This window comes from Oncorhynchus mykiss, chromosome 26, assembly GCF_013265735.2.
Source record: "Oncorhynchus mykiss isolate Arlee chromosome 26, USDA_OmykA_1.1, whole genome shotgun sequence".
Lineage (NCBI taxonomy): Eukaryota > Metazoa > Chordata > Actinopteri > Salmoniformes > Salmonidae > Oncorhynchus > Oncorhynchus mykiss.
The window spans coordinates 8053279-8069516 of record NC_048590.1 but is presented as its reverse complement, the minus strand read 5'-3'; the positions used below and the strand labels follow the sequence as shown (position 1 = coordinate 8069516).

Genomic DNA, 16238 nt, shown 5'->3' with positions numbered 1-16238 from the left:
AGAGGACTGCAGATTGATTTTATAAGACGGACAACACTGGGAGAGGACTGCAGATTGAACCACTGAAGTTCACAGAAGGGGATTGTATCAACCAGTGAAAGCGAACATCATGTCACGTTATCGTCTTACTGAGATATCTAGTGAACACAACAACATAACTGAGGACTTGAATTTCCTAAGTCCCTAAGACCATTGATAAATAGGTCATTGACTAATACACAAAGACAACATATTAGTTATACACACCAGAGGGATACCCCAGCAGTTCTACTACCTGTAGTCATACAGCAGGAACAGACACTTTCTACCTCATCAATTTACCAAAGTCCAGGTTCCAGAAAACCCCCCCCGGCATAAGACATTTTACAGCCATAATTCAACCAAACAAGTAAATATGGCAATATTGCTTGAATGATCTGTCCAATTCACATTCACATTCATAGTCAAGGCAAGGCGAAAATATGCCCGATGTGTCTCCATGTCGACGGCCATTGTACAGGCGTCTTAGAGAATGGCCATAGTGTCGGAGTTCTGATCTGAACAGGAAGGCCTAAGGTGAGTTTTAAAACAAACACAACTTTTTAATTTTTTTTGGTGAGAAATCTCACTACTAAATGGTTATTTATTCTATAATCATCTCTATAAGAATGAATCTAATCCAAGGTTGTGTCTCTGTGTATAAACACAGTTTGGTCTCTTTGTAGCTGACTGTCTTAACATGTAAAAAAAAATGTGTGCAGCGATACCAAGGCCCATAGGGCTCTGGTCAAACATAGTGCACTACATAGGGAATAGGGTGCCATTTTGGACACGGATGTATCATATTGCACTACATAGGGAATAGGGTGCCATTTTGGACACGGATGTACCATAGTGCACTACATAGGGAATAGGGTGCCATTTTGGACACGACCGTAACACTTAACCTAATCCAAGAGATGAAATCATCTGTCTGGGTACAACACATGTGCATGCCACAGGGATGGTGACCGAGTCTACTGTCACCAGGTAGTGTCGAGGGTTGCCAGGGCACACAGTCTTCTGGAGCACGGTGATAGTGGCCAGCACGGGGACAGAGTTATATGTCTTGTCCTCGTGCTTGTTGACGATGCAGCCCTCATACAGACACTCAGCCACCAGGATTTTAGCGGGAATCCTGTCCTCTCTCTCATCGATTCTGTAAGAGAGCAACGCCGTGAAATGATATCAAGCCCAACGTGATGTCACAGTGTAGCCTGATATTATCGGAAACGTCCACTGATTAGATACATGCATTGAATTTGATGAATGGCATCAACAAAATGAAAATACATGCACATTAATACCATAATTAACTGTTTGACCTTTTCATAGGCTTACTCCATTCTTTGTGTTTGTCTTCAAAATGTTTGAAGCATCATGTCAATCATGGGCCGTCAGTCCTGCCATCCATAGCTGACTATTCATTTGAGAGTTCTATTTCACCAGTCCCATCCTTCAGCTTACCAAACAAAGTGTCAGGGCCGGGCTGTTGAAATGACGCTGTTACATATTGTGCTGTTTTACAGAAAGCTGAAGGGCGATACCTTACCTGTACCGCCAGGGGGAGAGAGAGCGGTTGTTGTATTGCACCGATGACAGAGACGCAGTGTGGAGTTTGAAGCTGGGGCAGCTCTGTCTGTCCCAGTGCCGTTGCAGGTGGATGCTGTCAGACACAGCCGTCCTAAAGCAGTGGATGCTCATGATGAACCTTGAAGCCCGCCGATCCACACCCCTCTGATTGAAACATCTCTTTGCTGACGACAGCCATGCAAAACTCAGGCAACCGCAGATGCAAACAACTAACATCTGGAAAACGGCGAAGAAAGCAAACGTTTTTCGTGCGACAACAAGTAGATCGTAAATAATAATAATAACCAATGTGCATAGCAGAAGTTTAAAACTCAGATGATCAACAACAACAAAAAATCAAACAACTAATTGATCGTTTGACGCGCACATCGAAACCATTAGCCCATAATAACCTGTCCCTAAACATGTTCCATTCATATACAATGTAATTAAATATTATTTAAAATACTAATTTAATTACATATTTCAAAACAGCATAATGCTTTAATCCTGCAAACTGACCCGTGTCATCCTCCAACGGTGTTTTTTTTTTAAACGAAAAGACCAGGTGGCTGCAGGAGTCTATGTCCTTCAATGTGCCATGGTTGCCCTTCCCCTGTCACTGTTTATATAGGGACAGTTGTAGGCCACTTTCTCCTGGGGAAACCCGACACGGAAATGAAACGATTAAACTCTATGCCGCCGCAGTACATTACACCGATGTCCTTTTCCTCAACCGCTTCATTGCCAATCACTGAGAATGACGGACACGCAGTGGCGTCATTCAAAGCGAGAAAAGGAATGCGAGATTGATTCTAGGTTATTCATCACCAAAAACCTCAGTACGCTAGATCTGAATGATATTTTCTATAAAAATTACCATGGTTGTATTCTTGAACTTGAAACGTTCACTTTGCACTTTAGGAACCGTTTTAAAACGAGTTAGTTATTCTACTTTTACACTCCAAATATAATTCCCTCTAACATGATTATGCCGTTCATACTATGAATAAATGTCTTTCTTTCTTTCTAAACACATATTTTATTTTATGGTGCATTTACTTGAGGTAATTCTCATATGAACCGTGTTACATTTGGTTGTTATTGGTCCATTGTACATTTCCAGCACAAGCTAACAAGCTAACAAAACCCCATTTCCCAGAGGAGAGTTATTTGGAGATAGTGGAGGAACGGCCCTACTATATAGGCCTATATTCACAGCCAGGTCACCAGTGATTACAAGTCAGTATTCAACATCCATCCATGTCTGAGGATGTCGGCCCAGGGGTGTGAAGGTGAACACATAGGCACTGGAGTGAGGAACCACCCTTGCTGTCTCTGCTTGGCCGGTTCCCCTCTTTCCACTGGGATTCTCTGCCTCTAACCCTATTACAGGGGCTGAGTCACTGGCTTACTGGTGCTCCTCCATGCCGTCCATAGGAGGTGTGCGTCACTTGTGTGGGTTGAGTCACTGACGTGATCTTCCTGTCCGGGTTGGCGCCCCCCTTGGGTTTGTGCCGTGGGGGAGATCTTTGTGGGCTTTTCTCAGCCTTGTCTCAGGGTAGTAAAATTGAAGATATCCCTCTAGTGGTGTGGGGGCTGTACTTTGGCAAAGTGGGTGGGGTTATATCCCATAGCCTGGTTGGCCCTGTACGGGGGGTATCGTCGGAAGGGGCAGCAGCTGCAATAGTTTATGTGTCGGGGGGCTAGGGTCAGTCTGTTAAATCTGGAGTATTTCTCCTGTCTTATCCGGTATCTTGCATGAATTTAAGTATGCTTCCTCTAATTCCCTCTCTCTCCCTCTCCCTCCCCTCCTGGAGGACCTGAGCCCTGGGACCATGCCTCAGGACTACCTGGCCTGAGGACTCCTTGCTGTCCCTGGTCCACCTGGTCGTGTTGCTGCTCCAGTTTCAACTGTTCTGCCTGCGGCTATGGAACCCTGACCTGTTTACTGGACGTGCTACCTTGTCCTGGACCTACTGTTTTCGACTCTCTCTCTACCGCACCTGCTGTCTCTAACTCTGAATGATCGAATATGAAAAGCCAACTGACATTTACTCCTGAGGTGCTGACTTGCTGCACCCTCTACAACCACTGTGATTATTATTATTATTTGACCCTGCTGGTCATCTATGAACATTTGAACATCTTGGCCATGTTCTGTTATAATCTCCACCTGGCACAGCCAGAAGAGGGCTGGCCACCCCTCAGATCCTGGTTCCTCTCTAGGTTTCTTCCTAGATTCCTGCCATTCTAGGGAGTTTTTCCTAGCCACCGTGCTTCTACATCTGCATTGCTTGCTGTTTGGGGTTTTTTGGCTGGGTTTCTGTATAGCACTTTGTGACATCAGCTGATGTAAAAAGAGCTTTATAAATACATTTGATAGAAAACATTTGATTGATTCATTGTGATTGACTGGTCTATCTATCAACGCATTCCTAACATTTCTGTAGAAAAGCCAAAGATAAACTTGATTCAGAAGCCCTGTTGAAGGTAGGTGAAGCCCTGTTGCAGGTAGGTGCACTTGATTCAGAAGCCCTGTTGGAGGTAGGTTCACTTGATTCAGAAGCCCTGTCGGAAGTAGGTGCACTTGATTTCAGAAGCCCTGTTGGAGGAAGGTGCACTTGATTCAGAAGCCCTGTTGGAAGTAGGTACACTTGATTCAGAAGCCCTGTTGGAGGTAAGTGCACTTGATTCAGAAGCCCCGTTGGAGGTAGGTTCACTTGATTCAGAAGCCCTGTTGGAAGTAGGTGCACCTGATTCAGAAGCCCTGTTGGAGGAAGGTGCACTTGATTCAGAAGCCCTGTTGGAAGTAGGTGCACCTGATTCAGAAGCCCTGTTGGAGGTAGGTGCACTTGATTCAGAAGCCCTGTTGGAGGTAGGTGCACTTGATTCAGAGTTTCGTAACTTTTAAAACCACGTGACTAGAGAGAGACTGTCCAAGAATACAGCAGAGAGAGACTGTCCAAGAATACAGCAGAGAGAGACTGTCCAAGAATACAGCAGACAGAGCCTGTCCAAGAATACACCAGAGAGAGACTGCCCAAGAATACAGCAGAGAGAGACTGTCCAAGAATACAGCAGAGAGAGACTGTCCAAGAATACAGCAGAGAGAGACTGTCCAAGAATACAGCAGAGAGAGACTGTCCAAGAATACAGCAGAGAGAGACTGTCCAAGAATACAGCAGAGAGAGACTGTCCAAGAATACAGCAGAGAGAGACTGTCCAAGAATACAGCAGAGAGAGACTGTCCAAGAATACAGCAGAGAGACTGTCCAAGAATACAGCAGAGAGAGACTGTCCAAGAATACAGCAGAGAGAGACTGTCCAAGAATACAGCAGAGAGAGACTGTCCAAGAATACAGCAGAGAGAGACTGTCCAAGAATACAGCAGAGAGAGACTGTCCAAGAATACAGCAGAGAGAGACTGTCCAAGAATACAGCAGAGAGAGACTGTCCAAGAATACAGCAGAGAGAGACTGTCCAAGAATACAGCAGAGAGAGACTGTCCAAGAATACAGCAGAGAAAGACTGTCCAAGAATACAGCAGAGAGAGACTGTCCAATAATACAGCAGAGAGAGACTGTCCAAGAATACAGCAGAGAGAGACTGTCCAAGAATACAGCAGAGAGAGACTGTCCAAGAATACAGCAGAGAGAGACTGTCCAAGAATACAGCAGAGAGAGACTGTCCAAGAATACAGCAGAGAGAGACTGTCCAAGAATACAGCAGAGAGAGACTGTCCAAGAATACAGCAGAGAGAGACTGTCCAAGAATACAGCAGAGAGAGACTGTCCAAGAATACAGCAGAGAGAGACTGTCCAAGAATACAGCAGAGAGAGACTGTCCAAGAATACAGCAGAGAGACTGTCCAAGAATACAGCAGAGAGAGACTGTCCAAGAATACAGCAGAGAGAGACTGTCCAAGAATACAGCAGAGAGAGACTGTCCAAGAATACAGCAGAGAGAGACTGTCCAAGAATACAGCAGAGAGAGACTGTCCAAGAATACAGCAGAGAGAGACTGTCCAAGAATACAGCAGAGAGAGACTGTCCAAGAATACAGCAGAGAGAGACTGTCCAAGAATACAGCAGAGAGAGACTGTCCAAGAATACAGTAGAGAGAGACTGTCCAAGAATACAGCAGAGAAAGACTGTCCAAGAATACAGCAGAGAGAGACTGTCCAAGAATACAGCAGAGAGAGACTGTCCAAGAATACAGCAGAGAGAGACTGTCCAAGAATACAGCAGAGAGAGACTGTCCAAGAATACAGCAGAGAGAGACTGTCCAAGAATACAGCAGAGAGAGACTGTCCAAGAATACAGCAGAGAGAGACTGTCCAAGAATACAGCAGAGAGAGACTGTCCAAGAATACAGCAGAGAGAGACTGTCCAAGAATACAGCAGAGAGAGACTGTCCAAGAATACAGCAGAGAGAGACTGTCCAAGAATACAGCAGAGAGAGACTGTCCAAGAATACAGCAGAGAGACTGTCCAAGAATACAGCAGAGAGAGACTGTCCAAGAATACAGCAGAGAGACTGTCCAAGAATACAGCAGAGAGAGACAGTCCAAGAATACAGCAGAGAGAGACTGTCCAAGAATACAGCAGAGAGAGACTGTCCAAGAATACAGCAGAGAGAGACTGTCCAAGAATACAGCAGAGAGAGACTGTCCAAGAATACAGCAGAGAGACTGTCCAAGAATACAGCAGAGAGATTGTCCAAGAATACAGCAGAGAGACTGTCCAAGAATACAGCAGAGAGAGACTGTCCAAGAATACAGCAGAGAGAGACTGTCCAAGAATACAGCAGAGAGAGACTGTCCAAGAATACAGCAGAGAGAGACTGTCCAAGAATACAGCAGAGAGAGACTGTCCAAGAATACAGCAGAGAGAGACTGTCCAAGAATACAGCAGAGAGAGACTGTCCAAGAATACAGCAGAGAGAGACTGTCCAAGAATACAGCAGAGAGACTGTCCAAGAATACAGCAGAGAGAGACTGTCCAAGAATACAGCAGAGAGAGACTGTCCAAGAATACAGCAGAGAGAGACTGTCCAAGAATACAGCAGAGAGAGACTGTCCAAGAATACAGCAGAGAGAGACTGTCCAAGAATACAGCAGAGAGAGACTGTCCAAGAATACAGCAGAGAGCTGCTGTTTCTTCTTCTGCACAGAACTGTCAACCCTGTTTTTACTCAACACTTTTACAAGACAATACACTCTTCTTCATAACTTCCACTGGCTACCACCGGCACTGCAGCAGAATGAGTAGCCACATGTATCGATTGGATTGCGTTGTTGGAATTAGCAGCTCATCGTGTCTACTTTTTAATATCGAAATAAATATTTCACTTTCTCTAGTCATTAATAAACAACAACGTGAATTTGTGCATTGAGGCAGAAATAATGTGGTGTGACTCGAGTTTTGCCATCAGGTGGTAGGCGGTGTTCCCTCAGAGACAGATCGCTGAGACAGACCATCAGGTGGTAGGCGGTGTTCCCTCAGAGACAGACCGCTGAGACAGACCATCAGGTGGTAGGCGGTGTTCCCTCAGAGACAGACCATCAGGTGGTAGGCGGTGTTCCCTCAGAGACAGACCGCTGAGACAGACCATCAGATGGTAGGCGGTGTTCCCTCAGAGACAGACCGCTGAGACAGACCATCAGATGGTAGGCGGTGTTCCCTCAGAGACAGACCATCAGGTGGTAGGCGGTGTTCCCTCAGAGAAAGACCGCTGAGACAGACCATCAGGTGGTAGGCGGTGTTCCCTCAGAGACAGACCATCAGGTGGTAGGCGGTGTTCCCTCAGAGACAGACCATCAGGTGGTAGGCGGTGTTCCCTCAGAGACAGACCGCTGAGACAGACCATCAGGTGGTAGGCGGTGTTCCCTCAGAGACAGATCGCTGAGACAGACCATCAGATGGTAGGCGGTGTTCCCTCAGAGACAGACCGCTGAGACAGACCATCAGATGGTAGGCGGTGTTCCCTCAGAGACAGACCATCAGGTGGTAGGCGGTGTTCCCTCAGAGAAAGACCGCTGAGACAGACCATCAGATGGTAGGCGGTGTTCCCTCAGAGACAGACCGCTGAGACAGACCATCAGGTGGTAGGCGGTGTTCCCTCAGAGAAAGACCGCTGAGACAGACCATCAGGTGGTAGGCGGTGTTCCCTCAGAAACAGACCGCTGAGACAGACCATCAGGTGGTAGGCGGTGTTCCCTCAGAGACAGACCGCTGAGACAGACCATCAGGTGGTAGGCGGTGTTCCCTCAGAAACAGACCGCTGAGACAGACCATCAGGTGGTAGGCGGTGTTCCCTCAGAAACAGACCGCTGAGACAGACCATCAGGTGGTAGGCGGTGTTCCCTCAGAAACAGACCGCTGAGACAGACCATCAGGTGGTAGGCGGTGTTCCCTCAGAGACAGACCGCTGAGACAGACCATCAGGTGGTAGGCGGTGTTCCCTCAGAAACAGACCGCTGAGACAGACCATCAGGTGGTAGGCGGTGTTCCCTCAGAAACAGACCGCTGAGACAGACCATCAGGTGGTAGGCGGTGTTCCCTCAGAAACAGACCGCTGAGACAGACCATCAGGTGGTAGGCGGTGTTCCCTCAGAGACAGACCGCTGAGACAGACCATCAGGTGGTAGGCGGTGTTCCCTCAGAAACAGACCGCTGAGACAGACCATCAGGTGGTAGGCGGTGTTCCCTCAGAAACAGACCGCTGAGACAGACCATCAGGTGGTAGGCGGTGTTCCCTCAGAAACAGACCGCTGAGACAGACCATCAGGTGGTAGGCGGTGTTCCCTCAGAGACAGACCGCTGAGACAGACCATCAGGTGGTAGGCGGTGTTCCCTCAGAAACAGACCGCTGAGACAGACCATCAGGTGGTAGGCGGTGTTCCCTCAGAAACAGACCGCTGAGACAGACCATCAGATGGATGGAGTAGTAGATAACATCTATCATCCTAAAGGAGGTGTAGATTACATCTATCATCCTAAAGGAGGTGTAGATAACATCTATCATCCTAAAGGAGGTGTAGATTACATCTATCATCCTAAAGGAGGTGTAGATTACATCTATCATCCTAAAGGAGGTGTAGATTACATCTACCATCCTAAAGGAGGTGTAGATTACATCTATCATCCTAAAGGAGGTGTAGATTACATCTATCATCCTAAAGGAGGTGTAGATTACATCTATCATCCTAAAGGAGGTGTAGATTACATCTATCATCCTAAAGGAGGTGTAGATTACATCTATCATCCTAACGGAGGAGTAGATAACATCTATCATCCTAAAGGAGGTGTAGATTACATCTATCATCCTAGTTGAGGTGTAGATTACATCTATCATCCTAAAGGAGGTGTAGATTACATCTATCATCCTAAAGGAGGTGTAGATTACATCTATCATCCTAAAGGAGGTGTAGATTACATCTATCATCCTAAAGGAGGTGTAGATTACATCTATCATCCTAAAGGAGGTGTAGATTACATCTATCATCCTAAAGGAGGTGTAGATTACATCTATCATCCTAAAGGAGGTGTAGATTACATCTATCATCCTAACGGAGGAGTAGATAACATCTATCATCCTAAAGGAGGTGTAGATTACATCTATCATCCTAGTTGAGGTGTAGATTACATCTATCATCCTAATGGAGGTGTAGATTACATCTATCATCCTAAAGGAGGTGTAGATTACATCTATCATCCTAAAGGAGGTGTAGATTACATCTATCATCCTAAAGGAGGTGTAGATTACATCTATCATCCTAAAGGAGGTGTAGATTACATCTATCATCCTAAAGGAGGTGTAGATTACATCTATCATCCTAACGGAGGAGTAGATAACATCTATCATCCTAATGGAGGTGTAGATTACATCTATCATCCTAAAGGAGGTGTAGATTACATCTATCATCCTAAAGGAGGTGTAGATTACATCTATCATCCTAAAGGAGGTGTAGATTACATCTATCATCCTAAAGGAGGTGTAGATTACATCTATCATCCTAATGGAGGTGTAGATTACATCTATCATCCTAATGGAGGTGTAGATTACATCTATCATCCTAAAGGAGGTGTAGATTACATCTATCATCCTAAAGGAGGTGTAGATTACATCTATCATCCTAAAGGAGGTGTAGATTACATCTATCATCCTAAAGGAGGTGTAGATTACATCTATCATCCTAAAGGAGGTGTAGATTACATCTATCATCCTAACGGAGGAGTAGATAACATCTATCATCCTAATGGAGGTGTAGATTACATCTATCATCCTAAAGGAGGTGTAGATTACATCTATCATCCTAAAGGAGGTGTAGATTACATCTATCATCCTAAAGGAGGTGTAGATTACATCTATCATCCTAAAGGAGGTGTAGATTACATCTATCATCCTAGTTGAGGTGTAGATTACATCTATCATCCTAGTTGAGGTGTAGATTACATCTATCATCCTAGTTGAGGTGTAGATTACATCTGTCATCCTAATGGAGGTGTAGATTACATCTATCATCCTAAAGGAGGTGTAGATTACATCTATCATCCTAAAGGAGGTGTAGATTACATCTATCATCCTAAAGGAGGTGTAGATTACATCTATCATCCTAGTTGAGGTGTAGATTACATCTATCATCCTAAAGGAGGTGTAGATTACATCTATCATCCTAATGGAGGTGTAGATTACATCTATCATCCTAAAGGAGGTGTAGATTACATCTATCATCCTAATGGAGGTGTAGATTACATCTATCATCCTAAAGGAGGTGTAGATTACATCTATCATCCTAAAGGAGGTGTAGATTACATCTATCATCCTAGTTGAGGTGTAGATTACATCTATCATCCTAAAGGAGGTGTAGATTACATCTGTCATCCTAATGGAGGTGTAGATTACATCTGTCATCCTAAAGGAGGTGTAGATTACATCTGTCATCCTAAAGGAGGTGTAGATTACATCTGTCATCCTAATGGAGGTGTAGATTACATCTATCATCCTAAAGGAGGTGTAGATTACATCTATCATCCTAACGGAGGAGTAGATAACATCTATCATCCTAATGGAGGTGTAGATTACATCTATCATCCTAATGGAGGTGTAGATTACATCTATCATCCTAATGGAGGTGTAGATTACATCTATCATCCTAATGGAGGTGTAGATTACATCTATCATCCTAAAGGAGGTGTAGATTACATCTATCATCCTAGTTGAGGTGTAGATTACATCTATCATCCTAAAGGAGGTGTAGATTACATCTGTCATCCTAATGGAGGTGTAGATTACATCTGTCATCCTAAAGGAGGTGTAGATTACATCTATCATCCTAAAGGAGGTGTAGACTACCTCTATTATCCTAAAGGAGGTGTAGATTACCTCTCACATTCCAGTGTTTTAAAAAAGCATGCATGGAATTTCTGTTAATGCGACTCCGTGCAGCCAATGGCAACGTCCGTTTATAATGCTGGGAGCCACCTGTGGATTTGACAGCTCTAACGCAGGTCCACCTCCGACACCTTCGAAACAACCACTATGGGATAAAGCAGATGGGATTGAATCGAGCCCTTTCGGTGTGAAACATCTCTGTATCTGTTAAGCTTGTTGTTGAATAAAGATAACATGTGTTGTAGGTTGTTCTTCGGGCAGGAGACATTAATAAAGGGGCAATTTAACGATTGCTACAACCGGTTTTGGACTTTTCAATGAACTACATATAACCATTGATTTCCCGATAAGTATATCTTCTAAATACCTCCTGACCTGTCTGTCTAACGCCACCAGAACACAAAATATTTGTTTAGTAAAAAAAAAGTGAATTGTAAACCAATTCTGTATATCCTCAATACATGGTTAAAACGGTAACTTTGATATCAGATGGTCAGTCCTTGAATTCATAGGTCCTCTGTCTATTCATTTCAGAGTGGTGGGGTGGCTGCATTGCTATTGTTTGAAACCCAAGTTGCCTCTTTAAAGCATTGATATGAGTTGTAGTATTATACAGGTCCACATAGTCCACTACTAGTTTTGTGACTGCTATCTGAAAGAGATTGAATCCCAAATGGCACCCTATTCCATATATAGTGCACTCCTTTAGACCAGGCCCAATGACACCCTATTCCCTATATAGTGCACTCCTTTTGACCAGAGCCCATGGCACCCTATTCCTTATATAGTGCACTCCTTTAGACCAGGCCCAATGACACCCTATTCCCTATATAGTGCACTCCTTTTGACCAGGCCCAATGACACCCTATTCCCTATATATAGTGCACTCCTTTAGACCAGGCCCTCTCTCAGAGATGGGAATCCCCATTGTGGGTGGAGTATAGATCATATCACATCACACCAACGTCGATACTAGTCTGGAAGTCTGTAAACCCGACTCCTTACCGTCACTCTGTCACACGTATTCCTCATTCCAGGACCTGTTGACAGCCAATAAGATCCTCAGCCCTCACCACAGTGAAGGTTCTGAACATGTTACGCAATATAGAATAAACGCCATTCAGCAGACGTTGTTAATCCAAAGCAGCTTTCAGTCGTGCATGTTTTACATTATCCTTCACGGGTGGGTCCCGGGAATCCACTGTCATGGAGTTGCAAGAGCCGTGCTCTACCAAATGAGATACAGAGGACAACGTGGTTTGATTATTGATTGATTCATTGGTAGATTGATGTGTTTGTTTGTTTATTATAGTGTACGAGGCCAAAAGGGAAGGGAACATTGACGCTACTTTCCTCGCCGACCAGAGTGTATGAACAGAACAGAGGATCAAACTGAAGTGAACAGATACATTTTAATGAAGGCTATTCGGTTTTTTACTTTCCTTGTACTGTATTATGCTACACAGTTTCAGCTGCCCAGCCAATGAACTAACTTACACCGTATTATGCGGGGGAATAGGCTTCGTCGTGCCCTCTACACGACTGTCTCAGTGTGTTTGGACCATGATAGTTTGTTGGTGATGTGGTCACCAAGGAACTTGAAGCTCTCGACCTGTTCCACTGCAGCCCGTCGATGAGAATGGGGTCGTGGCTCGGTCCTCCTTTTCCTGTAGTCCACAATCATCGCCTTTGTCTTGATCACCTTGAGGGAGACGTTGTTGTCCTGGCACCACACGGCCAGGTCTCTGAACTCCTCCCTATAGGCTGTCTCATTGTTGTCGGTGATCAGGCCTACCATCGGCTAAATTGATGATGGTGTTGGAGTCGTGCCTGGCCAGGCAGTCATGAGTGAACAAGGAGTACAGAAGGGGGCTGAGCATGTACCCCTGAGGGGCCCCCGTGTTTAGGATCAGCGTGGCAGATGCGTTGTTACCTACCCTTACCACCTGGGGTCGGACCGTCAGGAAGTCCAGGATCCAGTTGCAGAGGGAGGTGTTTAGTCCCTGGGTCCTTAGCGTAGTGATGAGCTTTGAGGGCAATATGGTGTTGAACATAGCTGTTCTTTTGTCCAGGTGGGAAAGGGCAGTGTGGAGCGCAATAGAGATTGCATCATCTGTGGATCTGTTGGTGCTGTATGCAAATTGGAGTGTGTCTAGGGTTTCTGGGATAAGGGTGTTGATGTGAGCCATGACCAGCCTTTCAAAGCACTTCATGGTTACAGACGTGGGTGCTACGGGTTGGTAGTCATTTAGGCAGGTTACCTTTAGTGTTCTTGGGCACAGGGACTATGGTGATCTACTTGAAACATGTTGGTATTACAGACTCGGACAGGGACAGGTTGAAAATGTCAGTGAAGATACTTGCCAGTTGGTCAGTGCATGCTCGGAGCACACGTCCTGGTAATCCGTCTGGCCCTATGGCCTTGTGAATGTTGACCTGGTCTTACTCACATCGGCTACGGAGAGCGTGATCACATAGTCTTCCGGAACAGCTGGTGCTCTCATGCATATTTCAGTGTTACTTGCCTCGAAGCGAGCATAGAAGTAATTTAGCTCGTCTGGTAGGTTTGTGTCACTGGGCAGCTCGTGGCTGGCATCCCTTTGTAGTCTGTAATAGTTTGCCAGCCCTGCTACATCCGACACGCGTCGAAGCCGGTGTAGTACGATTCAATCTTAGTCCTGTATTGACACTTTGCCTGTTTGATAGTTCGTTGGAGGGCATAGCGGGATTTCTTATAAGCTCCTTGAAAGCGGCAGCTCTATCCTTTAGCTCAGTGTGGATGTTGCCTGTAATCCATGGCTTCTAGTTGGGGTATGTACTGTGGCGATGACGTCATCGATGCACTTGTTGATGAAGCAAGTGACTTGACTTATTGATGAAGCAAGTGACTGATGTGGTGTACTCCTCAATGCCATCGGAAGAATCCAGTCTGTGCTGGCAAAACAGTCCTGTAGCTCAGCATCTGCTTCCTCTGACCACTTTCACCTACTCTGCGTCTCACAAAGACAGTGGTTGGAACCAAAAATCTCAAATTTGGACTCATCAGACCATTGGACAGATTTCCACCAGTCTAATGTCCATTGCTTGTGTTTCTTGGTGAGAGCAAGTCTCTTCTTCTTATTGCTGTCCTTTAGTAGTGGTTTCTTTGCAGAAAATCAACCATGAAGGCCTGATTCATGCAGTCTCCACTGAACAGTTGATGTTTAGATGTGTCTGTTACTTGAACTCTGTGAAGCATTTATTTAGGCTGCAATCTGAGGTGCAGTTAACTCTAATGAACTCTGCAGCAGAAGTAACTCTGGGTCTTCCTTTCCTGTGACGGTACTCATGAGACATTTTCCAGATTGACTGACCTTCATATAATGATGGACTGACGTTTCTCTTTGCTTATTTGAGATGTTCTTGCCATAATATGGACATGGTCTTTTACCAAATAGGGCCATCTTCTGTATACCACCTCTACCTTGTCACAGGACAACTGATTGGCTCAAACGCATTAAGAAGGAAAGAAATCCCACAAATGAACTTTTAACTACGCACGCCTCCAACTCAATCATCAAGTTTGCGGACGACACAACAGTGGTAGGCTTGATTACCAACAACGACGAGACGGCCTACAGGGAGGAGGTGAGGGCCCTCGGAGTGTGGTGTCAGGAAAATAACCTCACACTCAACGTCAACAAAACTAAGGAGATGATTGTGGACTTCAGGAAACAGCAGAGGGAACACCCCCCTATCCACATCGATGGAACAGTAGTGGAGAGGGTAGCAAGTTTTAAGTTCCTCGGCATACACATCACAGACAAACTGAATTGGTCCACCCACACAGACAGCATCGTGAAGAAGGCGCAGCAGCGCCTCTTCAACCTCAGGAGGCTGAAGAAATTCGGCCTGTCACCAAAAGCACTCACAAACTTCTACAGATGCACAATCGAGAGCATCCTGGCGGGCTGTATCACCGCCTGGTACGGCAACTGCTCCGTCCACAACCGTAAGGCTCTCCAGAGGGTAGTGAGGTCTGCACAACGCATCACCGGGGGCAAACTACCTGCCCTCCAGGACACCTACACCACCCGATGTTACAGGAAGGCCATAGGGATCATCAAGGACAACAACCACCCGAGCCACTGCCTGTTCACCCCGCTATCATCCAGAAGGCGAGGTCAGTACAGGTGCATCAAAGCTGGGACCGAGAGACTGAAAAACAGCTTCTATCTCAAGGCCATCAGACTGTTAAACAGCCACCACTAACATTGAGTGGCTGCTGCCAACACACTGACTCAACTCCAGCCACTTTAATAATGGGAATTGATGGGAAATTATGTAAAATATATCACTAGCCACTAAACAATGCTACCTAATATAATGTTTACATACCCTACATTATTCATCTCATATGTATACGTATATACTGTACTCTATATCATCTACTGCATATTTATGTAATACATGTATCACTAGCCACTTTAACTATGCCACTTTGTTTACATACTCATCTCATATGTATATACTGCACTCAATACCATCTACTGTGTCTTGCCTATGCCGCTCTGTACCATCACTCATTCATATATCTTTATGTACATATTCTTTATCCCCTTACACTTGTGTGTATAAGACAGTAGTTTTGGAATTGTTAGTTAGATTACTTGTTGGTTATTACTGCATTGTCGGAACTAGAAGCACAAGCATTTCGCTACACTCGCATTAACATCTGCTAACCATGTTTATGTGACAAATAAAATTTGATTTGAACTAGGCACACTTGTGAATTGAAATTCATTCCAGGTGGCTACCTCATTAACCTTTCTGATCTCCCCATCCCGGATCCGGGTTCGTGAATACAGACTCAAGCTCATTACCATAACGCAACGTTAACTATTCATGAAAATCGCAAATGAAATGAAATAAATATGCCATCTCTCAAGCTTAGCCTTTTGTTAACAACACTGTCATCTCAGATTTTCAAAATATGCTTCTCAACCATTGCAAAACAAGCATTTGTGTAACAGTATTGATGGCTAACGTAGCATTTAGCATTAACATTCAGCTGGCAACATTTACACAAAAAAACAGAAAAGCATTCAAAAAAATCATTTACCTTTGAAGAACTTCAGATGTTTTCAATGAGGAGACTCTCAGATAGCAAATGTTCAGTTTTTCCTGAAAGATTATTTGTTTAGGACAAATCGCTCCGTTTTCTGCGTCACGTTTAGCTATGAAAAAACCCCTGTATCCAGGATTGTGTA

At 44.9% G+C, this 16238-nt stretch overlaps 1 protein-coding gene across 1 annotated transcript; it reads right to left on the bottom strand.

Annotated features, from left to right (window-relative positions):
• Positions 1-797: 797 nt before the first annotated feature.
• LOC110518912 (interleukin-17C-like) lies at positions 798-2336 on the bottom strand. The gene is made up of 3 exons (XM_021596279.2): positions 2113-2336; positions 1571-1827; positions 798-1177 (listed from the first exon to the last, which is right to left on the bottom strand). The coding sequence occupies exons 1-3, from the start codon at positions 2119-2121 to the stop codon at positions 922-924; spliced, it is 522 nt and encodes a 173-aa protein (XP_021451954.2). The 5' UTR covers positions 2122-2336; the 3' UTR covers positions 798-921.
• Between the last annotated feature and the right edge of the window lie 13902 nt (positions 2337-16238).